The sequence below is a fragment of the Aethalodelphis obliquidens genome, unplaced genomic scaffold, assembly GCF_003676395.1.
Source record: "Aethalodelphis obliquidens isolate GAN/ISIS:26980383/991018 unplaced genomic scaffold, ASM367639v1 scaffold51, whole genome shotgun sequence".
NCBI lineage: Eukaryota > Metazoa > Chordata > Mammalia > Artiodactyla > Delphinidae > Aethalodelphis > Aethalodelphis obliquidens.
This window is the reverse complement of record NW_020837995.1, coordinates 3,025,228-3,052,659: the sequence shown is the minus strand read 5'-3', so window position 1 is coordinate 3,052,659 and position 27,432 is coordinate 3,025,228. Positions and strand designations below refer to the sequence as shown.

Sequence of the window (27,432 nt, the reverse complement as noted above, 5' to 3'; positions counted from 1 at the left end):
TTTTGACTATAACAAACAATTAGTCAATGAACATTCTTTTTAGTTCTGTTTTTAAAATTTTAGTACTGATTCCCAGAAGCAGAATAGCTGACTCAAAGGGTTTATGTGTTTAAATTTTGTTACATATTGCTAAACTATCTTCCAAAAAAATGCCAATTATACACTTACATCAATAGTGTTTGAAGATTTATTTCTCTCCCTTCCAACACTAGGTAAATTAGTTTTTCATTTTTGCCAATCCAAGGACAAAAAGATTCTCATTGTTTTACTTGCATTCTGTGATTGTATGTTACTTTCTGATTGTTATCCTTTGCTATTTTGTATTCCATTGTTTGTCATTTTATTGATTTTTTTAAATAAGGAACTTCTATATTATATATCCAGGAACCTGGATATTATTATTTTGTCTAGTTCTGTTGCAATTATTTTGTCTCAGTTTCTCCCTTTCAAACTTTGTTTATGGTATATTTTGTTATTACAGATGTTTTAAATTTTTAATCACATCTTTCAGTCTTCTTTTTAATAACAGTAACAAATGTTTTATTTTATTTATTTATTTTATTTATTTATTTATTTTGTGGTACGCAGACCTCTCACTGTTGTGGCCTCTCCCGCTGCGGAGCACAGGCTCCGGACGTGCAGGCTCAGAGGCCATGGCTCACGGGCCTAGCCGCTCCGCGGCATGTGGGATCTTCCCAATTGGGGCACGAACCTGTGTCCCCTGCATCGGCAGGCAGACTCTCAACCACTGCACCACCAGGGAAGCCCACAAATGTTTTATTTAGAAGGCCTTCTTCACCAAAAGATTACAAAAAATATTATATTTTTTAAGCACTTTTGTAGATTTTTTTTCTTACATTTAATAGCTGTATAGTCTGTCCAGGGAATTTATTTTTGTCCATAGAGCTCCTTTATACTCTTACAAATCATTGAGGATCACAAAGAACTTTTTTAATGTGGATTATAGCCATTATATTTACTACATTAGAAATTAAAAGTAGAGGAATTTTAAATATTTAATTTATTTTAAAAATCAAGTAAAATCCATTGTATATTTCATACATATTGTTAATGAAAAATATATACTCCATAATGAAAAAAAGAATACATAGTGAGAAGAGTAGCATTGTTTTACAGTTTTGCATATCTTTTTAATGTCTGGCTTAATGAAAGACAGTTGGATTTGCAGATCTGTTGTTGGTTTCAGTTTGTTTTAAGATATTATTTTGCCTGAAGTAAATGAAGATAATCCACTCTTACACAGAGGGGAGTTTATTTTAAAAGCTTTTTCATATTTAGGAATATTATTCTTTGATACATATCAAAACTTGACAGTTGATAGATTTCTTGAAAGTTTCGTTGTGGTATCTGAAACCATGTTAAGGAAGTCTGTGCAATTAAAGTGAATTGATTTTAAAAATGGAGAGATATACCTTGTTCATGGATGAGAGGACTCAGTTGAGGTGTGGATTCTGCCCAAATTGATCTATAGATATAATTCATTTCCAGTCAGAGTCACAGCAGGATATTTGATAGAAACTGACAAGCTTATTCTAAAACTCATATGGAAAGGCAAAGGAACTAGAATAGTCAAGACCATTTTGAAAAAGAACAAAATTGGAGAATTTCCACTACCTAATTTCAAGACTTACTATAAAGTTAAAGTAATCAAGACATTGTGGTATTGAAAACAGGGTAGACATTATAGATCACTGGAACAGGGTCAAGTTCAGGAATAGACCACACGTATACGGTTAGTTGGGTTTTGACTAAGGTGCCAAGGCAACTCAGTGGAAAAGAAATAATTTCAGCAGTGGTTCCGGACAGCCATATGCAAAGTATGAAACTTGACCCATTCCTCACATCTTATACAAAAATTAACTCAAAATGGATCATAGACCTAAATATCAAAATTAAAACTTAGGAAATATAGGAGAAAATCTTTGTGATTGTGCTTTGTGCAAAGATTTCTGTAGACACCAGGGCACGGTCTTTAAAGGAAACAACTGATAAATTGGACTTCATCAAAATTAAAAATTTCTATTTGAAAGACATTGTTAAGAGAATGAAAGACAAACCCCAAACTGGGAGAAAATATTGGCTAAATACATGACTGATGATGGACTGGTATCTGGAAGTCTCAGAACTCAATTATAAGAAAACAGCTTAATAAAAAAAATGGCTGTAGATTTGAACAGATACTTCACCAAAGAAGATATATAGATTTCAATAAGCCTATAGAAAGGTGCCTAACATCATTAGTCATTAGGAAAAGCGAATTTAAATCATAATGAGATATCATTATGTACCTATTAGAATTGTTTATAAAAACAACAGTGTATTAACTCTTGACCAGTATGTGGAGCAAGTGTAATTCTCATACATTGCTGATGAGAATTCAAAATGGTAGTGCCACTTTGGAAAAATTTGATAGTTTCTTGCAGAAACATGTGCTTACTGTGCGATCTAGTGTTCTCACAGACATACCCAAGAGAAATGGAAACTTACATTCACAGAAAAATCTGTACAGAAATATATATAGTGGCTTTATTTATAGTTGTCAAAAACTGGAATATATAAATATGCTTCAGCTGGTGAGTAAATAAACACATTGTGAAATATCCATACAATGGAATATTACTCAGCAATAAAAAGGAACCAACTACAGATACACACAACAGTGTGGGTGAATCTCAAATGTATTATGCTGAGTGAAAGCAGCCAGCGTCAAAAGGCTACATAATGTATGATTCCATTTATTTGACCTTCTGGAAAAAGCAGATCTATAGAGATTGAAAACATATTAGTGGTTACCAGGGACAGGGATAGAGAGTTTGAGGGGCTTTGGGGGGTAATGAAACTGTATTTGAGTGGTTGAAAGCTGTCAGGTAAGTAGTGGCAAATGCAAGTTTTTCAAAATTTCAGTTTTTCACTCTGAAATTCAAATTTTATCTTTGGCAACATATACTGTCAGTTATTTTCCTTGAAGATAGGTTTATTTTGTTCAGATTTTTTGCCGTTATTCAACTCTGAATAACTAGTTTGTCAGTCGTTCTGACAAACATTCTTTTTACACAAGTAAAAATTGTGTGCAAAATGTGTACTTCCCACTCTGTCACACAGATTTTTTAAAAAACAGATACTCAAGTCCAAATTTAATAACCTTAATAATTTTTTACTCTTTCATCAAGGACATTTTTAAACAAAACTGGTGGGGTTTTTTTTGTTTGTTTCAATAACTGTGTCACAGTGAGGAATGCTGTGACCACTTATTGTACTGGTTGGTGCCACTGCCTTGATCCATGCCACCAGTTTTACCCATTATTGCACTGTCGCTGTATATGTAAAGACAGTGAGAAAAAAACTTAATAATGTCTTGGTATTAATATGAAAAAGTATTGTCCTTGTAGCTTCCCTGAAACAATCTTGGGGACCATGAGAGGTTTGCAGAAGACAATTTGAGAATTCTGTATTAGGGGTTTAACTCTTTGCTGATTTCATGTATTTGTTGTTTGTGTCATAGGATTATATTTTCTACATAAAAATTTTTAAGCCATCTGTAAAATTATGTTTCAAAAATGAATTAAATTGTAATAAAATATTCTGATCTGAATATTCTTTATGCTGCAGTTCAAATACACTCCACCAGGTGGCATCATACCTCTGCTTGTTACCAACTCTTCCTAAAGGTGAAGACACGACTTTTGATAAAGAATTTCTTCTAGAATTGTTGGTAAATATTAATGTTCTTTGAATTTTGCATGTGGTTTTCCCTACTTTTTTGAATCATTCTTAAAGATGTAGGTTGGTACAGATTTTTTTCTGGGCTAAAAAATTGGTAGGTAATGCCTACTTGTTTGGGAACTATATCATCATTTGATTTTGTCAGATTTCTTTTTCATCTCTTAGATTTCTTTTTTCAAGTCTCTTACCTCTTAAAACTGCTTTATAGCATGGATTTGTTCCATCAGATATTTACGAGCAACATCTGTGTCAGGCACTGGATTCAAGCACTGGGGATACAGAGATGGCCGACACTGTTCCTGCCTTTAAGAGATCACAGTTATACCTATACACACACACACACACACACACACACACACACACACACACACACACAGAGATATCTATCTATTTATCTGTTTATTTTTAAGTTATTATTTAAATATAGTACCTTGAATATTAAGCCATACTTTTATCACTAGAGAGCTCAGGAATGTTTAAAAATAGAAAAAGTTATTACCGACTTAGTGGTTTAAGAATTCTAAGGGATTTCTCAAGCATTTTGGGAAATGAGTATTAGTTTGAGCATCAGCTCTTAAACTAATACTTTTTTGTGTGAGGTTTTATTTTTTTTAGTACAGTTTCAGATTCATAGCAAAACTGAGGGGAAGGGATATACTTTATTTTTTAAACTTCCGTGAGATATTTCATAAAGTGGATGAGTATTTAACCATACGCCACTATGAATATCTAGGTTGTTTGCATGCTCGCTAGTACAAATAATGATGCAGTCTTAATATATGCCTCTTTGTGCCCATATGTGGACATCTAGGAGAGGTGCCCAGAAGTGAAATTATTTGATGTGTTTATTTAAAAGATAAAAGATGCAGCCAAACTGTCCTCCAAAAGCTGTATGTTCCCATCAACAGTGTATTAAAGTATGTCTCCTTAAGCTTTTTTCGGCATTGGATGCTGAGTCGCCTCAATTTTGCCAGTCTCATGGGTTAACAAAAAAAACTTGTTTAATTTTTTGTTTGCTGACTGCTATAAGGTTGAGTTGTCTTTTATACGTTTCAGACATTTTTTTATACCTATACAAATGTACACTGCATGGATTTGTAAATACATTTTTTTACACATATGGAACAATAATGGGCACATGTTTTTGTAACATATTTCAAGCTAATACTTCTAATACAGGGTATAAAATACAGTTCCTTACTGTAGAGAGGAAGATAATATGCTTATTTTGGGGTAGTAACAGGAAACTATTTGTAGCAGGTGTTTTAAGCCTGGTGACAGGTGTTTAAGTGCCATTTGGAGAGAAATCCTTGGGAAGGGTTTTAAATTAACTCAAGTATAGAAAATACTTTTTTATCGATATATTTACTTGCATGAAATGTATGTCTTGGGTCACTATCTTTCCCTTCCTTCTTACAAATCACTTTTTGTTGTCTCTGACTACAAGTGCTTTCTAAAAATTCCTTGTCCTGTTTTCTGATAATGTAAAATCTTCTCTGGTAAGTCAGGTTTTGGAGATTGGTAATAAATCCTTACTATAGAAAGAAATGGGGACTTTTCCAGGAACCTTTCTAATGGAAAATAGGTTTGAGTATAAAGTTGATCCTATCTATGCTTTTTAGGGTCTTATAGCTAAGATTTCATCCTTAAAATTTAAATAGTTACGTGAAAAGAAAACAGTTTTAAAAATTTATAGTGCTACAGCATTATCTTTCATTTCCTCCCCCTCTTAAGGGAGTTTTTTCAGGCTTTGGAATCTTCTAATATCCAACCAAATATGATTAAAAAATTCAACTATGCATATTGTTTAGATGATATCACACTGTCTTCTTTCCTAAAACAATACTATCTCTACTGAAAAGAACGTGACACATTTTTCAAATATATCATTATTTTGGCATCTCTTAATTAGGTAACAAACTTATTTCTGTATTTGAGGTAGATCACTGTAGTATTAACAATGGAGGGGTACATAGAGAACATCAAGTACAACTCTCTCGTTTTACAAAGAAGACTGAGGCCAAGTTATTAGTAAACTTATCCAGATTATTTAGCTAGTTAGTACAAGAATGAAAACTGTAACCTAGGACTTAGGGCTCCCATTTTTTTTTCTTACATTGGTGAATGCTGTGTTGCTGTGGGTTTTAAGGTCTTGGCATGTGCCAGACACTTTGACATTATTTTACAATATTCCACTTCATTTTCATAAGAAACCTAAGAAGGGAGTGACATTTTAATCTGCTTTACTGAAAAGGAAACTAAAATCAGGGAGTTTGAAGTAACTTGCCCAGCTTTCACATAGCCCATAAGTAGAGGTGCTAGGTGTTGAACTCAGATCTGTCTGATTCCAAAGTCCATCACAATCAGTACCTCTTTCTTCTTTGATTTGTGGAGAACATGAAAAAAGGAAAAAAAAAATCTCTGTTAAGTGCTACAATAACTCAAAGACATGAAACTTCTCATTCCATACTTTGTGTTGAATTTCTCCATAAATTATTTTGATTGAAGAAAGATACTTCTGACTTTCTTTCTAAACCTGTTTCCTTTAGGTATCTCGTCATGAGCGTCGAATTTCTCAGATTCAGCAGTTGAACCAGATGCCTTTGTATCCAACCGAGAAAATCATATGGGATGAAAATATTGTCCCAACTGAGTACTATTCTGGGGAAGGTATGGTAACGAAGTACAGTATTCAGATGTAACATGAAACTTAGTTTAGAATTCATCATCTGTAACTGAACATGCTCCTATCTGCTATATACATTAGGGTAATTTTCTGGTACCCTCAAGTTCAACTTTAGAAGCTAGAAACTATTCAGTGTTTGAATGCTTAACATTAAGGATTTTTATTAAATTTAAGCATTGCCTAATGAAATGTGTGTTTGTGTGTGTGTGTGTATCATCCTGTATAAAATGTGCCCGTAAAGCTGTGTGTTCAGGAGACCTGATAATACAAGAAGTGTAGCTTTCATTATGTCACTGTAGCAGGCTTTATTTGGTAGTGTTTTATTTTTCAAAGCCTTTTCTAGAGGTTCTTTTGAATTCCTTGTAGAGCCAACTAATGACCTTCAAAAGAAAGACATTGTCACTAGTTAAGATAAACCCTTAGTTTTGACCCAGAGTAGTATTGCCTAGTATGTTCATCTACCTCTTTCAACAGATTTGTTTCTAAATGCTTATCCTCTAATGATGAGAATTTGCCACAATTGAGTATATGCCAAAGTGCATTCTGACACATTTTGAAGGCATATTTCAAAAAAAAACTTCTGGAAGTTTTTTGAACAACAGTGTCATGATGAGTAGAGATGTGGCTATTTTAAAGAGATCACCAATATAGGTATTGGTATATTTATTTAAAAGAAAATTGTCTCTTCAGAGTCATATCCTAGAGCCATAATTCCAATAAACCCAGTGCACTAAAATTGTACTAGATTTCAGAATAATCAGTCTTCATATCTTTTTATATTCTGACAGTGATTAATGCATTGCTTTCTCACTTTTCTAATTTGTTCATACTAAAAGCATTTGTGATCATGTATGTATGAATAACACTTAAGAATATTTTGTCTTTTTAATGAAAAGTTTGTGTCCTTGAAAATGTAAACAGTCTTATATCTAGCTTTTGGTACTATTCAGTGATGTTGGTCTGAGTTTAAAACAAATTTTGCTTAGTATAAAGTGTTGCTTTTCTTTCGCTCCTATGATTAATGAAGTTAAGTAAAAAGAATTACTTCTCAAAATTTGTCTTTGTACCTGTCTTGCCATGGTTCTTCACTGACCATGGGTGAAACTGTGCTTGTGGGGCTCTGTATTCAATGCTGTGAGATAGGCAAAGATCAAAGCCAGTCCAGCACAATTATGCAAGCTGCTTCCAGCTCCCAAGGAGAGAAAATAAGTGTGAAATTGGGGCAGATATTTAAAAAATACAGTATAAGAATTGTAAAGAAAGTCTTTGTAAAGTGTTGCCTTTTTAAAACCTTTTTATTGTAAAATAAACACAAATATAGAAAGCCCACACAAAATAAAGATAGAGCTTTACTAATTATCTTAAGGGAAATACCCTAAAACCCTTATAATCACCTTGTCAGCTATCCCAGAATCCTCCTGTGTACCCCTTCCTACTTACTGCTTTCTCCCTCCGCTGGAAAGTAACCATTTCTTGACTTTTATAGCAATCACTGTCTCACTATTTCTTCATAGTTTTATTACCCAGTTGTGCATCCCTAGACACCGTAGTCAGTCCTGTACATTTTTTGTTTGTTTGTTTGTTTATTTATTTATTTTTGGCTGTGTTGGGTCTTCGTTTCTGTGTGAGGGCTTTCTCTAGTTGTGGCAAGCGGGGGCCACTCTTCATCGCGGTGCACGGGCCTCTCACTATCGCGGCCTCTCTTGTTGTGGAGCACAAGCTCCAGACGCGCAGGCTCAGTAGTTGTGGCTCACGGGCCCAGTTGCTCCGCGGCATGTGGGATCTTCCCAGACCAGGGCTCGAACCCGTGTCCCCTGCATTGGCAGGCAGATTCTCAGCCACTGCGCCACCAGGGAAGCCCAGTCCTGTACATTTTAAGATGCCTTTTATTTTACGGGTACCAACTGTATCCCTTTCTTTTGTCTTTTGAAGACCCTGAGTTGTTTGATCTGTATAGTTTTCCACAGTCTAGATTTTTCTAATTGACTACTCACAGTACAGTTCAACATGTCCCTCTGCTCTTTATTTATTTTTTCTACAAATTGGCTTGATCAGGCAGAGGTATTCTCTCTTTGGCAAGATCCTTGGTGGTGGTGTATTCTTTCATCAAGAGGCACGTGATGTCTGGTTGTCTCTGTTTTTGTGATATTGCTGTTTAATACCTAGATTTGTTAATTCAGGGAGGGTTACAAAATAGTGATATGTTAATTTTTTTTAATATAAGTATGCCATCAAAAGAGATGCTTTCAGCTTCTGGCTTGAAAGAAATTGAATTAGATTATAAGTCAGAGTTTACTAACAAATGATGTGAAATTTTTGTACATTGATGTTTCTTGCTTTTAGGTGCATTGTTTCTTTGGTAAGTATGGATAGGGATGATGAAAATAATATGATTTGCTAGTAAAATGTGTTTGGGGGTTCTTTTTTTTTAAGATTTTTTTGATGTGGACCATTTTTAAAGTCTTTATTGAATTTGTTACAATATTGCTTCTGTTTTATGTTTTGGTTCTTTGGCTGCGAGGCATGTGGGATCTTAGCTACCCGATCAGGTATCAAACCCGCACCCCCTGCACTGGAAGGCGAAGTCTTAACCACTGGACCACCAGGGAAGTCCCTGGGGTTCTTCTTTTTTGACCTTTTTGATATTGGTGCTGAGTGCTTGGTTACTTATTATCCCAGGGAAATAGTGTTAGGTGAAGGTAATGGAAAGAATATGGTTCATTAATGTTGTCAGAGAAGGGAAATAACTCCAGGAATAACATACAATCAATGCCTTATCCTTAAAGGCTAGCAAAACAGTAAGGTTCAGAGCACCATAGTGATCACTGAAGATAGAGTTGTGTAATGTAATATACTAATTCAGTTTTCTTGGTAAATTTGGTCATGGGCTATGTTTATGGTAGCATTATTTACTTTGAGATTCGCCAAATACAGATTAGGTGGTAAAGAAAGAATTTTTAAACTACTTGTGTTAGTTTTAAGTATCTTTAAATACTTTCTAGAAGCACTGTTTGCATATGAGTCATTGATGTGCAGATTACATGTATTAATGAAATTCATCCTTTATTCCCAGTCTTAATAGATGGCATTTGTTAACTTGGTTTCAGTTTCTGTGTGGAAATAAGAATACGACCTTATCAAATATGCTGTATTTTAGACACCATTAAACTAGATTCTTAACAAATTTGTGCTGCCTTGTTTTAATACATAAAGCAGATGTCTGATTAAAACAAATAATTCAAATATGGATGTTATTTTCCTTTTCAGGTTGTCTTGCTCTTCCCAAGTTGAATTTGCAGTTTTTGACTCTTCATGATTACCTCCTAAGGAACTTTAATCTCTTCCGCTTAGAATCAACTTATGAAATTAGGCAGGACATCGAGGATAGTGTCAGCAGAATGAAGCCATGGTTAGTAAATTGGTTCCACTTGCAATGAAGAGATGCAAACAGTGACTGACATACTTCTGTCAGAAACCTCACACGTGTAATTAGAAATAATATATCTGTGGTGAAGATGCCCTTTCAAATATGAGATATTTACTCTGTGAGAAGTTCTTGAATGTGAATTAGATCTATCCAAAGTGCTACAATAGAAAATATGTATCTGGGTCGTTGGAAGTGGGGCCGAGGGTAAGAGAAGAGAGGTCATTGTTCTGGGAAGTGGGGCGGGAGGGAGAAATGTAGGGGGAGGAGGTTGGGCATTAGTAAAAGGGTAAAGAGGGAAGGGTATGGGCTGGCCAGCAGGCCTGTACTAGGCAGGGCAGTTTAAGTCCTGGGAGAAGCTTATGATAAGGGGGTATTCTGTTACTCCAGCCGCTCTTGTGGCTGTCACCACTAGTCTCAGTCAGCCTCTCTAAAGGACCTGGCAGGAGATGAGGGGCATAGCTGAACATTGCACAGAGTGGAACATTGGAACATCTTCCCTGCCCTCCATCCATAGGTTGCCTCGAAGAGACTAAATCATCAGCATTTACTTTTAGGGCCTGTTGAGTAGGTTTCGTTATTTGAGGAACTTTTCTGCCTAACCTCAGCTTTCCACCTGCTAGCTTCTGTCTGGAACTCCTTTAGCTAAGAAAAGACTTTCATTCTGCTGTAGGCAGCTCTGCATTACAAGATTTGTGAAGGTTCATTTTGCTTTTTAGACATGACTAACTTTGGGTAAATGCCCTTCGTTCACTATTTCATTCTAGGTATGAAATTATTGGAGATAAGTTATATATCACAGTTGACTGTAAATGAGTAAAATAATTCTGTAAAATGAATTTTCATTAAATTATTGTCACACCATGCATACATATGTACAATTATACTGCATTCTGTGTGAAAAGCTTAACATATTTTGAGTGTGAACTGATTCAGGTATCTTCCAGGCTTCTCTCCTTACTAATTACAGAGAGCTGCATGGACACTGCGATTATGATGTTTTTTTCACTTCCATATTTTATTTCATACACAGTTCTAGTTTTTAATTAATTATTATGTGAAAAGTTATTCTGGGTGAGAGTCTAAAACACAACAAAGTATTTTTGACTTAATAATCAGTTGAGTCAGTGGGCAGGCTAGCACTGTGCAATTTGTATACCCACTGGCTGATCGTCTCTGCCCACAGCTTTGCTGAAATTATTGCCCATTGTTTGGACCCCAGGGGAGTGCTTGATCAGAAAGCTGCCTTATAATTTATGGTTACCTTGCACTTATATGCTCAGACTCTGGACCTAATTTTGGTCATTTTGCAAAGTAGGGACTTAGTAACTAGCAGCTCATCAAGTAGAATTCATTTATATTTTATTTAAATGCCAAATAAAGCAGTAATACTTGGAGTTCTTATGGTTTATTAATAAAATATATATATTTTCTTCTTGTGTTACGCGGGCCTCTCACTGTTGTGGCCTCTCCTGTTGCGGAGCACAGGCTCCGGACACGCAGGCTCAGCAGCCATGGCTCATGGGCCCAGCCGCTCCGCGGCATGTGGGATCTTCCTGGACTGGGTCACGAACCCGTGTCCCCTGCATTGGCAGGCAGACTCTCAACCCCTGCGCCACCAGGGAAGCCCCATTTTTTTAAAATTTACATTATTTTCTGCTAGTGGAAGAAAATGTTACGTTTGGGAGATAACTATTGATAATAAATTTTTCTAAATTTTCATTCCTAATTGCCCATTATTGGAAACTGTTAAAAAATTATGAGATCTTGAGGGATAGGGCTTCCTTCTGTTTCATGTCTTGAAGGTGGAAAAGTAGCAGAGGCATTTTTACTTATTGTGTAGTTCTAATCATATTTTTAGGCTACTGAAACTACTGAGCAGTGTGAAAGAGGATGTGCTTATGAGGATCAGAAATCTATACTCTTTTAATGCCTCGTGTTGCAGGTAGATTTTATAAAGGAGGAAAGAATTGGGGAGAGTAGATTAGCGGTTGCTTGGGAGTAGGAAGGGTTGACTGCAAGTAGACAAGAGGGATCTTTTTAAAGTATGATGAAGATGTTCTAAAATTGGATTGTGATGATGGATACGCAACTTTGTAAATTTACTAAAAGTTATTGTACATTTACAGTGAATGAATTTAATGGTATATAAACTATATTGCAATAAAGTTGTGAAAAATGGGGGAGGTGATAGAAAGTTATTACAAAAGCTTTTAGACACAAGGTAATGCCTTTTAGAAATTGTTTTAGTACTGACCAAGTCATTGGATTGCAGAACTTTTATTTTTAATTAGTTTCACTCTTTGATGTTATGAAGTTTTATAATTTTCTGTTATTTACAAAAGCCTTTACTTAGGATATAGGTTTCCTTTATCTTTATAAGCGTGTCATTTTTGGCAGTACTTTCCAATTTTGGAGTGTTGCTGCAGTTTTTGTATTACAGATTTCCCCAATACACTATTCAATGTAAAAGCTAAAGCGCCAATATAAGAAGAAAGAGTGAATATTTGCTTGTTAGTGGTTCTGGTTATTACAACTAGCTTGATGATTCCCCACACTGCCATCCGTAGCAGTGTCTTTTCAGTGTTTTATATATTGTGCCCTAAAGAAAGCATTTGCATAGATATTGTCATTTGCTTGTTTTTAATTTCTTAAGGTCTAGCTTGTTCTAAAAGATTTTTGAAGCAACTTATAGAAGTATTTATAATACATAAGATAAAATGTAAACAGTTGCGGCTATCCTGATGAAGAGGGGAAGAGGGTAAGAATATAAAATAAAACTGAATGTGCTGGATTATTTCATTCTTCGACAAAATGGCTCATCTCTTACGTACATAGAGTTATATGTTTTTCTGGGAATGTGGGGGACATTCCTCTACTTCCCTTTCTTTTGTGGGCCATGTTTGCCTGTTTCATCCTACCATATATACTTCCTAAATATTGAGACTTAGGGGGTTTTTTTAGTTTAGAAATAAGAGTTACTAATGTTAGGGCTTAAATACTAGCTAACCATGTATTCTTAGTTACTAGTTTAACTTGTCCAAAGTTGAGCAAAAGTTGATCTTTGCTTGGGTAACCAGTCTTCTGCTTCTGGTTTCCAGGCAGTCTGAGTATGGCGGGGTGGTATTCGGTGGCTGGGCGCGAATGGCCCAGCCCATCGTGGCGTTCACCGTGGTGGAGGTTGCCAAACCCAGCATAGGCGAGAACTGGCCAACCCGGGTTCGCGCAGATGTCAGCATCCATCTGAACGTCAGAGACCACATCAGAGATGAGTGGGAAGGTAACTTTGCCTTTCAAGAAGTGGTCACCTTTTGCTGTTACAATTTATAGACTTTTACTTAGAGCATTAGCAAAGCACATTCACCAGATATTGCCCTTTTAAATTTATTAAATTTTATCTTTAAAATTTGTTTTAAAGAATGGCAATTGATTTATAGTTACTACTAGTAAAAATACCAAAGATCATACAAGAATAATTAAATACCTTCATACTCTAATAAAAAGCATAAAATAGCACGTATGTCAGTGTTGTGAAAATTGCAGTTGGCAGAGCTGAGAGGAGAGCATTTTAAATCATAAAATTTAGGAAGATAATGTTTATGAATTTATAGGATCACTATAAAAAGAATAAAATATTTGTGTTCACTAAAGAAAGGGGGGAAACCCACATATAACTTGCACACATGCAAAGCAAGTAAGGAAAATTGGTATTTTTAAGAGATAAAAGCAGTCAAAGTAAAGTGAATAGGGATGCATACAATTTGTACCAAAGAGAAGAAGTCAGATAAAAAAAATCAGTGAAATCAAATGTATTCGAGGATAAATAATAATTGCAGGGAAGTTATTTTCCCTATTCTTTACTAAGCAAGATTTTAGGGATGGGAGTTCTATGCCACAATTTTATATAGAGACAGATATGTTCTAAGTTACTAAGTCAAATGGAGTTAAAACATCAATACCACCCACCTGTGCCAGAAATGGCATGTAAACTGATTTTTAATTGGCACTTTTGTATTTTTCTCCCAGCTGTCTATGAGTGCTCTAGCTGTCCCATTATGAGAAACAGGAGCTGGTAGGTTTTATCTCCTTCTACCTTCTTGGCATGCCAGAAGGAAAGGGATAGTCCCTTAATGGATCAGTTTTCAGAAATTATTGCTCTCAATATAGCTGTTTATAACCATAGGGTCTGTATGATATATTTATCAAATAATTCTGAAGGAAGCCAGCAACAAAGCTGGCCAAATGTTTAACAAATGGCCACCATAGTTGGTATAGTTTGTGACCGATTGTTTTTTTGGCTCTTGTATCCTTCAAAATTGTTCAAATCTGGTGCATTACACATCTAGAATAATAGGTACCCTTATTATTGCTGAATTGTGAGAAAGTCATTCAGTTGCTGAAGAAGGTTTTACATTTATCGCCCCTTGGAGCTTAAGGAGGTATTAAAATAAACACTGTTTTACATAGTGGGTAATGAACTGAAATAACTTATTGGCCACCCCTAGAAGCAGTGATGGCTAGAAGTAAAACTTGAAGGAAAAAAAAGACCCTTTGTAGAAATGTATAGATGACATATGACAAGCCTGCATTATAGTGTTAAGGAAAAAAAAGGATTTGTTATCCCAAACCCCTTACGAGTCTCTTACCTCCATTACTTTGGAGACTGGTAGTCAGAAGGCCACCAAATAGTCTTTTTTGTTTTTTTAAACATAGGCCTCTGGTAGATGAGAAATAGAATGGGTAAATTTTGATGGGCAAGATAGGGAACAATAGGGTATTGTGGGACAAGCAATTCATCTGGGGCATGGTGGGGAGAAGAGTGTTTTCTGGGAGGCCAAAGCCAAAATGCAGGCCCTTTATTGATTCCAGATAGAGCAACCAAGTAAAAAATGAGAGGGAGGTTCTGTCAATAGCAATGAACACTGTCCTGTAAAAACAGAAAATTTTTGAAGAATTTAAACTAAATGCTGTAAAACATTGTTGTCCCTTCAGGAAGGTGTGAAGCTCAGGCCCTTATCTTCTCCATTACCCCATTTAAAATTAAGGAAACAGAATTAGTGAAACTGAAATGTTGGATCCTGCCCTAGAAGGCACAGCCAGGAGTAAATGCAAACGGTTGAAAGGAGAGTTCAGCTTATTGTAATACAGGTATTTTTAACATGGATGTAAGACGTCCCTCTGTGATGCCAAAAGGTAACATTGGTAAGGATTAAATTACTTCTCAGGGCCACTTCTTTGGCTCTGAGACTGGGAAGTTTTAATGAGTTGTGCAGATCAGAAGTCATATAGGTGGTACAACTCACATAGTAGATCATTTCCCCTTAGTTTTCATTGTTCTCCTGCTTCTTCGCATAGAATTTGTTGGGAAATAAACAATGAAGTCATAATTGTGAATCAGTTACTATTTCTAGCACACTTAAACCCTATTCCATATTGAAACAAACCAGAATGGTGCTAATTAATACTATTAGCCACGCACTTACATGGCTGATTTGATTTAGTTGTATCTCTTATTACCAAGGTTATGAGCAAGCAGACTGTTTAAATTTGCATTTATACTATACAATGACTAACAGAAGTGACTTGGGGGACTTGCCTGGTGGCACAGAGGTTAAGAATCCACCTGCCAATGCAGGGGACACGGGTTCCAGCCCTGGTCCAGGAAGATCCCACATGCTGTGGAGCACCTAAGCTGGTGCACCACAACTACTGAGCCTGCGCTCTACAGCCTGTGAACCACAACTACTGAGCCCGCGTGCCACAACTGCTGAAGCCCGTGTGCCTAGAGCCCGTGCTCTGCAACAGAGAGAGGCCACCACAATTAGAAGCCTGCAACAAAGAGTAGCCCCCCGCTCACTGCAACTAGAGAAAACCCGTGCACAGCAACGAAGACACAACACAGCCAAAAATAAATAAATAAATAAAACTAAAGAAAAAAATGAAGATTAAGTGGTGTAACATTATATGCTGTGTGGTCTAATTTTGTGTCCCTTGTCTTCCAGTGTGTATTTTTAATAGAGCTGGGAATCCAGTTGAATCCATAATTTGAGCAATGACTGAGAAACTACAGACTTTGGCACAAGTCTCCTATTTCTTGGCATTTGCTTATAAAAATTTCAGCATTTGCCAACTGAAGCAATATATATATTCAGCTGCCTTCTCAAGATGCTATCTATAAACAGTGCTTTTGTGCCTTGATGAATTATTCTAGACTTGACCTCTTCTGGTGCAATACAATTAGACTGTTGTTGAAATGACACTGATGGACAATTTAAACTGATGTTTGAAACCTGCTAAATATGATATAGATGGATTACATGCCAACCATATTTTTGGTTACTTATTAAGAATGTTATAAATAAGAATGATGACAAGCATCCAGTTTTGGAGCTGTAGCATGATCTGGAGGACTTATTCAGTAATGTATATACAGCATAAAAGTTTCTAATTTTAATATAAAGAGAAATTTTTATTTAATTATTGCTGTCAGACATTGAGTATTGAAGGTTATAGGAAAACCCATAATTGTGTTACAAAGCACGTATAATCATTGATCACCTCTGATATTTTAAATGCTTTTTATACCTTTTCAAAAGATAAGAGGATGAGAATTTGCCAACAGGAGACAAAGCAATGTCATTCTAATAAGTGGAAATGTCTTTTGTGTTTTACTAGGACTTCGGAAGCATGATGTATGCTTTTTAATTACTGTACGTCCCACAAAACCTTATGGTACCAAGTTTGACCGGAGGAGACCTTTTGTTGAGCAGGTTGGCCTGGTTTATGTCAGAGGCTGTGAGGTCCAGGGCATGCTGGACGATAAAGGGCGTGTCATTGAAGACGGTATGGTGATATGCATGTTTGAAAGAGTGTGTATACGTAATGATAAATGTCTTTGCCGTTTTTCCTTTTTGTGTCCTAGGTGATTTTTTTAATTTGTTTTATATACTAAGTCAACACAAAGAATTATATATAAAAGTGTGTAGGGTACCTACCACCCAGTTTTAGAAATAAATAATATGGTTTCTAAACTTCTGTTTTAGATATTGGACCGGATCTTTTGGAATTGCCAATATTTAAAATTCTTCCTTATATGATACTTTACAATATTGCTTTTAAAAACCTCTAAACACCTCTTATAGTTGTTCAGTGATATATTTTTCTCATTTTTCCTTTTTAAGTTTTACTGATTTGATTCATGAGAGCAGTGGTTCTCAGATGGAAACAGCACTACCCTGTGTTTCAAAATACATGGTGGTATGTCATATGACTGGGGTAGAGGAAGGGGATGGTGAGCTCTTGGTGTTTGATGGATGGGGGTCTGGGATGTTGAGTACCTTAGCAGAACCGTCTTCTAGAAGGGACTGTCCTGCCCAAGATGCCAGCATTACCCTATTTAGAAACGCAGTTTGATTTCTTAGACTTAACTGATTGTTTTTTGAAATTCTTTCTTTTGTTGTCCTGACTGTTTTGATAATACTATTAAATTATAACTGCATCTATGTCCAGTGCTTATTTTACAATTTGTTTATGAAACTTCTGTCAGAACTTGAATCAGCTTCTACTACCTGTGATTTCAAGATTGAATCATTGCTAAGGGGCTGAAAATTAGGCTACTCTTATCACTAGAATAAAAGAAAAAGGAAAAGAGAATGGAGGACGGGTAGAATAAACATAAGGCCACGTCCTGGGACCAGAGTTGGAGGTCTAAGGCAAAAAGAAAGGAGAGAGGGCAAAGGGGCAAGAAAAAGCGTCTGAGCTTTCAGCCACTAGTATATGAAATTTCCTGTTATACTAGTGATGTTACACATGGAATATGGAAGGACAAAAAGAGTAATCAGCCGAGTACCTACTATATGTATGATGATAGGAGGAGCTATGAGTAACTGACACAAGTAAAGTTCTTTGACCTCTAAGGATCCTATTCTAGTTGAGGGCATACACAAATAATTGCAATTCATGGCATTGCACCATAAACGTCACATGACTGTTCTGGGAAGAAATAGTGACAGTTTAGAGAAAGGAGAAAATATTTTCAGCTTGGAACTCAAAATGGATGAGTGGAAGGCATTCTAGTTGGGGGAATTGCTGGAGTTAAATCTGGACACTTTATTCATCATTTCTAGAAAAGGAGTTTTGCTAACTTACTATGATATTTGAAAAGTATATATTTCATTTAATAAACTTTAAAAAAATGTCTAGGACCTGAACCCAGACCCAATCTTAGAGGAGAATCAAGGACATTTAGAGTGTTTTTGGATCCAAACCAGTATCAACAAGATATGACCAATACGATACAAAATGGAGCAGAAGATGTGTATGAAACTTTCAATATAATAATGAGGAGAAAACCGAAGGAAAATAACTTTAAGGTAATTTGGGGGCTATAAACTAAAAGTAGTATTTCATAATTTGAATAACTTTTAAGACATAAATATGTAGATCCTATGTTAAAAAAGATGTGTTAAAATAACGATCACTGCTTTTGTTTAGATTCTAAACAAATCTCTTAAATTCTTAACATATAGATTAAATATAAAAACTTAAGTAAATTTATTTGCTAAATCTTACTTTGTCTTTTGATGAGTTTGGAAACTTAAAATATAAATTAATCCAGGTGTTATTTTAAAAACCAGCCTCCCTTCTTGCTTTTTGTATATTAGATACTCAGTTTATGCTTCAGTCTGAGATGAAGAAAACTGCTTGTTTGTTTACTGAGACTTCTTTTTTAAATCAAATGTAGGTGTATTTTCAAATTACTTTAAGAGTACAGATGTGGAACCTCAGAGTTCTAAATTACTCTGTGATATTTTGTATTTATACTTTACTCATTAGTGGGAAAAGGGAAGTTTGGGGGCTAGAGAGTTTTACCTTTATAATAACTTTATGGAGAGAAAAGGAGTTTTAGTAAGGAAGAATTTGAAAGTATTATTTGAAATTATACTATAAAACTTAAACATTGAGCAGTTCTAGCATTTGATAACACTAGCTTTTGCACAAATGCCTTTCTTTTCTCTCTCCCCCAAAACAGTGCTTCTTATACATTATCACTTTATTACCATTTTTAAAAAAAGAAAATCTCATATACAAAGGAATTTATTTTCTATCTCACACTCCACATCCAATCCATCAATCAGTCTAATTACCTCACCACCTCCACTGATGCCATGTGCAAGACACCTTCATCTCTCACATGTCTGCTTCTCTACTTGACTGCTCCTCCCCTTATATTATTCTCCACATAGTGACTGAATGTGAATTATACCTTGGTACCCCTGTTCACACCCTTTAGTGGTCTCCCATCACAGTAGAAAGTTGTTACTGTAATCCAAAAGTCCCATTATTATCTGTCCTCTGGCTGCCTCTCCAACACCATTTTCTAACACTTTTTCCTTATTCACTCCATGCCAGTCACACTGACCCTTTTGCTCCTCTTTAATAATGCAGGCTTCTGTACATGGTATTTCCGCTTACCTAGACAGTCTTCTCCCAGGTATCTACATGGTTTTTCCTTTCACTTTACATGGGCAGCTCTGTTTAAATGTCACCTCCTAAGAGAAGTCCTCTCTGACAACCTTATCTAAAGTAGCATTTCCCTTTCTCATCCTTCCTTATCCAATTATCTTTATTTTTCCTCACAGCTTTTATTATACCTGATGATTATATATTTGTTAGTTATCTGACTTTAGAAGGACTTTATATTTGTTAATTCTCTAGCATTAGAATGCAAACTTGTGCGGGCAGGGCCTCTGTTTGGTCTGTCTCTGTTTTATTGCTCAGTAATGAGTGAATTTCAGTTAGTTTACTAAAAGAAAAATAGTTTCTTTCTTATATTCATTTCTTTCACCATTTTATTTAATGTCTGTTGTGTGTTTAGTATTGTGATAAGTTATATGGGGCTAATAAAGATGAGTAAGACACAGCTTATACCTTTAGGGAGCCTAGACTACTAATAAGAGAAGTTAGAAATATAAACGGGTAACTGTTGTGAAAGGTTAGAAGTCATAAGAAGGATGCATGGAAGTTCAAAAGAGGCATTCAGTTTCTGATTCAAGGAAGAGAGGGAATGATTAACTTGCCTATGTTGGGAAAAGGAAGAACACTCTTTTGGTATCTTTGGTGTTTCACTATATAGCTGGGCAACATCCCTCATCTATTTCCTTCTCTCTTTCAGTATCCTGTCCTAGCCTGGATACTCTACCTCTTGCCTAAGTAGTTGCATTAAATAGCCTCCTCTGTCTCTGCTCTTATTGTCCTCATAGTCAGTCACCTGTTTTACATTCACTTCTCCTGATCATTTCACTGTTTCTCAAAACATTTCTGTGACTATCCATTAATGGTGAAATAAGCTTTTCCACAAATCTTTTCCTTGAACTAAATTGAAATGCCACTGTCCTGCTTGAAACCTTTCCTAATATCAAAAGTCTCCACTACATCCATTTCTCACTCACTTTGAACTGTTTTCCTATTGTATTTTGTAATATTCTTTACTATTTGCCACTTTCTGCTGCTTTGTATCATTGGGAAAGACATATTTTATCTCCCTACTAGAATTGTAATTACCTTAGGGAGTAGAGCCCTCATCTGGGGGCTCCATTATGTGAACATACTCATTTATCTGTCCATCTATCCATTTACCTACCCCATATTTAAGCTGTTCTAGATCCCTGCTCTCATTGGAAATTGTATTCTGATGGGGATTAGACAAATGATAAACAAGTAACCAGTTCTCTTATGAATAAGAGAATTTTAGGTAGAGGTAAGTGCAAGAAAATAAAATAAGGCAATATAAGTGTGATTAGCATCACTATCCTGTTATTTTATTATCTTGTTAGATGTGTAGCATTTATGATATAAAAATGTCTGGTTTGGTTATTTTATTCTTTGAAATTAATAGCCTAGCCTTCTGATTTCCATATGTGGCATAGATCACTTTGTTGAAATAATTTTTGGAAAGCTTAAGAATTTGCCTTAACTTTTAGCAATTACTCTTGACAATGTATATATTAACTGCTATAATGACCTTTCATTGTAGTTCTAATTCTTTCATTCTGAAATTTTGACGTTTCATTTTTATCATCGTTCACTTTATATTTTATTTCTTTTTTCTAACAATTAATTTTAGTATTTCTAAACCATATGTTTCACAATCGAGTCATACATTAAGTGCCTCTGGTTGTATGTGGTCTTAGCATTGAGGAACTATGGGCTATAAAGAGGAGAAAACTCCAGTAATTTCTAAGAGGAAGCATTTTTTTAAGGGTTTGTTCTATAATGGGCTATAATTATAGACCACATCAGGTCTATAATGTGTAGACCTGATCAGATTTTCATCCTGCTCAACAGAAGTCAAGTGGTAAACTCGTCTATGACATTCTGTCTAAATGAACTACTAATGGATAAACTGTTCTTGCTGAGTTTGGTCTTTTGTTTAACTCAGTGTATGGTATCAGCTGAAAATATAGCTGTTGATTCAGTCTAGCCAAGCACCTGTCAGCAGAAAATAGCTTCTTGCCCTGAAACACTCAGGAATTCTGGTTAGTGCAGCCAGCTCGGCATTCCATTGAAGTGCAAATGTTTGAGATGTCTTCTTCACAAAATCCGTTTTTGTCCTCTTACTGACAGGCTGTGCTGGAGACTATTCGGAACCTGATGAATACTGATTGTGTGGTACCTGACTGGCTGCATGACATCATTTTAGGTTATGGGGATCCAAGTAGTGCACATTATTCCAAAATGCCCAATCAGATCGCCACCCTTGATTTCAATGATACATTTTTCTCCATTGAGCATTTAAAAACCAGCTTTCCTGGTCATAATGTTAAAGTAACTGTGGATGACCCAGCTCTACAGATACCCCCTTTCAGGTAAAGTCAAAACTGGATATACTCCTTTTAAGCTTTCTGTAGTCAGTCTGAGTTAGGCCATCAGGACTGTAGCTAAAGTAGGTTTTGAGTATCATATCTGGATTATGTTTGGGTAGTCTTTACCCTCACCGTATAATCACTGGGATAAATTTATCTCTAATTCCTTGTGTAGTAGCTATTTTAAGACCACAGTAAAAGTAGCCTCATGTCTTACAAGGGTTCAATAAATGCTTTTTGTCTGAAGAGTACTATATAAACGTAGCTGTAGCATTTGACTGAAGAAATATGTGCTAATTAATACACATAGCCATGTGATTTTGAACTTTCTTTTGTTTTAGGAAAAAATTCTCTTTTTTTCTTTTAACCCTGATTGCTTTTACAGATTTTAAATATTCATAATATAGTTATACGCAAAGTTAAAGGAGCTTTGGTTTAATTTGAGTAGAAAAAGAACAAAGTACCTGAAGTGCTGATTGCTTCATGAATTCCGTCATATGGATTAGTGGTGAAGCACTAAGTATACCTTGGTGGTAGCAGAGGACTTAATTACTTTCTTAGTTGCAAATTAGAATGTTTTTAATTAACTGTTATATATAAATATAATAATTCTGCATATTAAAAGCATGTATGCTTTATAACTCCCAAACCTAGTCTTCCTCTGTACTTTCCTCATCTTGTTAATGGCAAAATCATCTTGAAATCTCAGCAGTGTTTTTTTGTTTTTTTTTTTGTTTTTGCGATACGCGGGCCTCTCACCGTTGTGGCCTCTCCCGTTGCGGAGCACAGGCTCCGGACGCGCAGGCTCAGCAGCCATGGCTCACGGGCCCAGCCGCTCCGCGGCATGTGGGATCCTCCTGGACCGGGGCACGAACCCGTGTCCCCTGCATCGGCAGGCGGACTCTCAACCACTGAGCCACCAGGGAAGCCCAACACTTCAGTCTTTATAATGGCAATGTCTTTGCTCCCTCTGTCTCCTTGCTTAAACCCATTACATGCCTTACTGCTAGAGTCATTCCATTGTCTAACAGTTTAATTTTAGGGTATTCATCGACTTCCTCAGGTACCTATGGGAAGTTGCCTGCTGAGGTATCCCTGACCCCAGGCTAAGAACTTCTGCCTTAAAGGCTTGATATTCCAAAGGTGTCAGAACAAGGCTCCAGCCTTTCTCTCTAGCCCTTATTTTACTCTATTGTATCCTACACTTCAGCAGAACTGGCTACTTCTTTCTTCCTAGAATGTCTATTGAAATTCATTTTAGATGCCACCTTTCCCATAAAGCCTTTTCTGATTAAATGAAGGACAGTGTATAAGGCACTTTACAGTGCATGTGCCGCAGGCATATAAATTTTCTTTTGTAAACATGCTAAGTGAAAGAAGCCAGACAGAAGAAAACAAATATTGTATGATTCCATTTACATGAAATGTCCAGAATAGGACAGTATAAAGACAGACTGATTGCCAGAGGCTGGGTTTAGGTTGGAATACAGAGTGACTACTTAATTGCATGGGTTTTCCTTTGGACTGATTAAAATATTCTGGCCTTAGAGAGTAGTGATGACTATACAACATTGTATAAAACCCATTGAATTGAACCTTTAAAATGGTAAATTTTATATTATGTGAATATTACCCCAATTTAAAAAATAGTTATTTCCCCTAAAAAAACAAAATAAAAATATAAATAAATGTTTCTTCTTTGATTCTCCTTTAATCAGATGACTTTTTTCTTAATCTAAACACCCTTAACTGCATTTTAATGCTTTTAAATATACTTTTTTCAAAATTTATATGCAGATAGTAAGTTCCTTTAAACTATAAATGTTTCTTACTCATCTGATTATCCTCTATACAATGTCATGCACAAGACAGGTGCTTGGTAAATTGTTGTTAATTGTAGAAATGAACAAGGTTTTGGTCTTGTAGGATAACTTTTCCAGTAAGAAATGGAAAGGGGAAGAAAAGGAAAGATGCAGAGAAGGAAGATGAAGACACTGAAGAGGCAAAAACCTTAATTGTTGAACCTCATGTTATTCCTAATAGAGGTCCTTATCCTTACAACCAGCCCAAACGGTAATTTCACTATTTCTGCTAATTGTAATAATGAATAATAGTTTGCTATTTCAAGTGGATTAGTAATATTTAAAAATTTTTCTGATTTTAAAAATTATTTAGAAACTTCTGTTTCTGGACCCTGTTTACTTCTCTTCTGTTAGTTTTGGCCATTTGTAGTAATATTTTTGGCCATTCTGTAGTAATATTTCAAAAAGAAACATTTTCAGGTACTATGAGAAATAAATATTAACAGTCTACCTTAATGTGAGCACAAGGTTCTTACTTCATGACCATGTGTTGCATTTAGCAGCTACCCTTGTGCTTGTATGCCATGACTAATAAAGTGGCATTGTATTTGGTGTTAGATTTGGAACTAGAATTTTGACACTCTTGTTAAGATCTGGGCTAGGCTAAACATATTGGAAAATAACTGTAGTCTTTTCTTTCCGCAAAATTCATTCAGTTTTAATTGGTCTGTGGAGGGGCGGAGGTAAAGAGGGTCATTCAGAAGAGATTGGGCCAGTCATGTAGGATGTAAAGTTCTTGAGATCTGCTGTGCAACATTGTGCTTATAGTTAACAACACTGTACTGTACATTTAAAATTTGTTAAGAGGGTATATCTTATTTTATGTACTTTTTACTGCACACAAACCCACAGAAAGGGCTGGATTGGGAGGAAGAAATTGGGAAACACGGGGCAAATATAGAGCAGATGTTCAGGCCTCTGGTCTTTGTTGTCTAAATTCTCACTAATGTCATCCATCATTATTTTTAACGAACTTCTTATCAACTCTTATTTGAAGGAATACTATTCAGTTCACTCATACACAGATAGAGGCCATCCGTGCTGGAATGCAGCCTGGGCTAACTATGGTAAGATAGTTACTGTTCTACAAGTTCTTAAATGGATTCAGACTAGAAGTGTCAGATTTTCAGCATGTGTTCTGTTTTAAGCCCCAAAACCCAACTGAATTAAGTGTTTATAAGTAATTGTGGCATCTTATGTGTATGGACGCTACTCATTTCAATGTTCATAAATAAAGTTTTGTTAGAACCTCGCTGTGGCCATTCATTTATGTATTGCCTATAGCCATTTTTGTGCCACCACAGCAGAGTTTAAATACTTGCAGCAGAGACGGTATGGGCCACAAAGAGTAAAATGTTTACTTGCTGGCCGTGTACAGAAAAAGTCTGTTGACAGTGCTTTAGAAATGTGTTTAATTTCCAAGTATTTGAAGGTTTTTACTGATTTCTGGTCTAAGTCCATTATGGTCAGAGAACATACTTTCTATGATTTCAATTTTTTTAATTTATTAAGGTTTGTTTTATGGCCCAGGATATGATTTATTGGTGAATATTCTGTGTGCACTTGAAAAGAATGTGTGTTCTGTTGTCTTGGGTGGAGTGTCCTGTTTATGTCAATGAGATCCATTTGGTTGATGCTGTTATTCAGTACTTGTCTATGCCTGCTGGTATTCCATGTACTATTGCTGTTGCTGACTGAGAGAGGAGTATTGAAGTCTCCAACTATAATTGTGAATTTGTTTCTCCTTTCAGTTCTGTCCATTTTTGCTTCGTGTATTTTAAAGCTTTATGGATATGTACATACACTTTCAGGGTTGTTGCGTCTTCTTGGTGAATTGACACTTTTGTCATGTATAATGTCTGTCTTTATCACTGGTAACTTTCTTTACTCTAAAGTTTACTTTGATATTAATATAGCCACCACAGCTTTCTTTTGATTAGTGTTTACATGATATATCTTTTTCCATCAGTTTACTTCTAACCTACCTATTATATTTGAAGTGAGTTCCTTGTAGACAGCATATAGTTGGTGTGTGGTTTTTTCCCTCCATTCTGACAAGTCTCTGCTTTTAATTGGTGTGTTCAGTCCATTTACGTTTAATGTACTTATTAATGTGTTTGGGTTTAGGCCTACCATTTCATTATTTGTTTTATGTTTGTTCCCTTTTTTGTGTGTTCCTGTTTCCCTTTTCCTGCCTTCTTCTGAGTTATTTGGATATTTTTTAGTGTTTCATTTATATTTATCTATTTTGTTCTTTTATTATATCTCTTGTATAGGTTTTTCTTAATGGCTGCTCTAGAGAATTACAATATACATACTTACTCTTTCACAGCCTACTTAGAATCAGTATTCTGTCTCTTAAATTGATTGGAGGATTCTTGCTTCTGTATAGGTCCCTTTACCTTCCCCTTTTATGTTGTAGTTGTCATATGTTTTACCTGTAAATACACTGAAAATACCATCAGGCAATATTAGAACTTTTTCTTGCAGACATCAAACATATTTTAAAGAACTCCAGAGGAGAAGAATAGTCTGTTATATTTACCATTTATCCTTTATTCCTGATATCTCAAGTATCCTCTGGTATCATTTCCTTTGTCTGAGGATTTCTTTTACCAGTTTTCTTTTTGTTGGGTTTTTTTTGGTGGGGGGGATAGGCGGGCCTCTCACTGTTGTGGCTTCTCCCGTTGCGGAGCACGGGACGCGCAGGCTCCGGACGCGCAGGCTTAGCAGCCATGGCTTACGGGCCCAGCCGCTCCGTGGCATGTGGGATCCTCCCAGACTGGGGCACGAACCCGTGTCTCCTGCATCGGCAGGCGGACTCTCAACCACTGCACCACCAGCGAAGCCCCCTTTTACCAGTTTTAAGAGCAGATCAGCTAGCAATGAATTACCTTTATTTTCCTTCATATGAGAATGTCTCTAATTCATCTTCATTCTTTAAAGATATTTTCACTGGACAAAGAATATTGCATTGATAGTTTTCTCCTTTCAGCACTTTAAAAATGTTATTCCACTTCCTTTTGGCTTCCATGTTCTGATGAGAAGTCCACAGTCATTTGAAATATCTTTTTGCTATATGTAATATATCATTTTTCTCTGGTTGCTATTAAGATTTTTTTTCTCTGTCTTTAGATTCCAACCATTTAATTATTATGTGTCTGGCCTTAGATTTCTTTGGGATTATTCTGTTTATGGTTAAATGAGCTTCTTGAATCTGCGATTTATGTCTTTTGCCAGATTTGGGAAATTTTCAGCCATTATTTCTTTAAATACTTTTTCTACACTGCACGCCTTTCCCCTTCTTTCTAGGATTAGAAAGATATGTTATACCTTTTAATATTGCCTCATAGATTCACAAGGCTGTGTGTATTATTTTTTTAATCTTTTTTTTTCTGCTTGTTGTTCAGGTTGGGTGATTTCTATTGATTTGTCTTCAAGTTCACTAACTCTGTCTTGTCCATTCTGCATTGAACTTACCCAGTGAATTTTTAAATTTATTTTATCTTTCAGTTTTAAAATCTCCATTTTCTAACTATGTGATAACTTAGTATTTTGCTATGTGTTCATCTGCTTTTTAGGTTGTGGGCCCACCAGGTACAGGAAAAACAGATGTGGCAGTCCAAATCATATCCAACATCTACCACAATTTCCCAGAGCAGAGGACTCTGATTGTTACTCATTCCAATCAGGTAAAAGAGAGAGTGTGTATGTGCGTGTGCATGCATGCACTCCATACATGCATGTATGAAGTGGACATGCATGTATGGAGTGGGAGATGCATGAAAGCACAGTGGAGATTTCTGCTTATATGATAACCTGATTATGGGCTCACAGAGTACCAGGAAAGGC

The 27,432-nt window shown here is 35.9% G+C and overlaps 1 protein-coding gene across 4 annotated transcripts in view; it reads left to right on the top strand.

Annotated features, from left to right (window-relative positions):
* The window catches only part of AQR (aquarius intron-binding spliceosomal factor), a 103,141-nt gene that overhangs the window by 33,442 nt on the left and 42,267 nt on the right, over nucleotides 1-27,432 (top strand). For 3 of the 4 annotated variants that reach the window (XM_027083807.1, XM_027083806.1, XM_027083805.1), the window contains 10 exons: nucleotides 3,631-3,733; nucleotides 6,294-6,414; nucleotides 9,698-9,839; nucleotides 12,956-13,134; nucleotides 16,530-16,697; nucleotides 18,057-18,226; nucleotides 21,480-21,721; nucleotides 23,645-23,791; nucleotides 24,578-24,647; nucleotides 27,162-27,272. In XM_027083807.1, the coding sequence (XP_026939608.1) occupies nucleotides 3,631-3,733; nucleotides 6,294-6,414; nucleotides 9,698-9,839; nucleotides 12,956-13,134; nucleotides 16,530-16,697; nucleotides 18,057-18,226; nucleotides 21,480-21,721; nucleotides 23,645-23,791; nucleotides 24,578-24,647; nucleotides 27,162-27,272 (1,453 nt within the window). The remainder of the gene's footprint in view (nucleotides 1-3,630; nucleotides 3,734-6,293; nucleotides 6,415-9,697; nucleotides 9,840-12,955; nucleotides 13,135-16,529; nucleotides 16,698-18,056; nucleotides 18,227-21,479; nucleotides 21,722-23,644; nucleotides 23,792-24,577; nucleotides 24,648-27,161; nucleotides 27,273-27,432) is intronic. The other variant, XM_027083808.1, reaches the window with a different exon arrangement.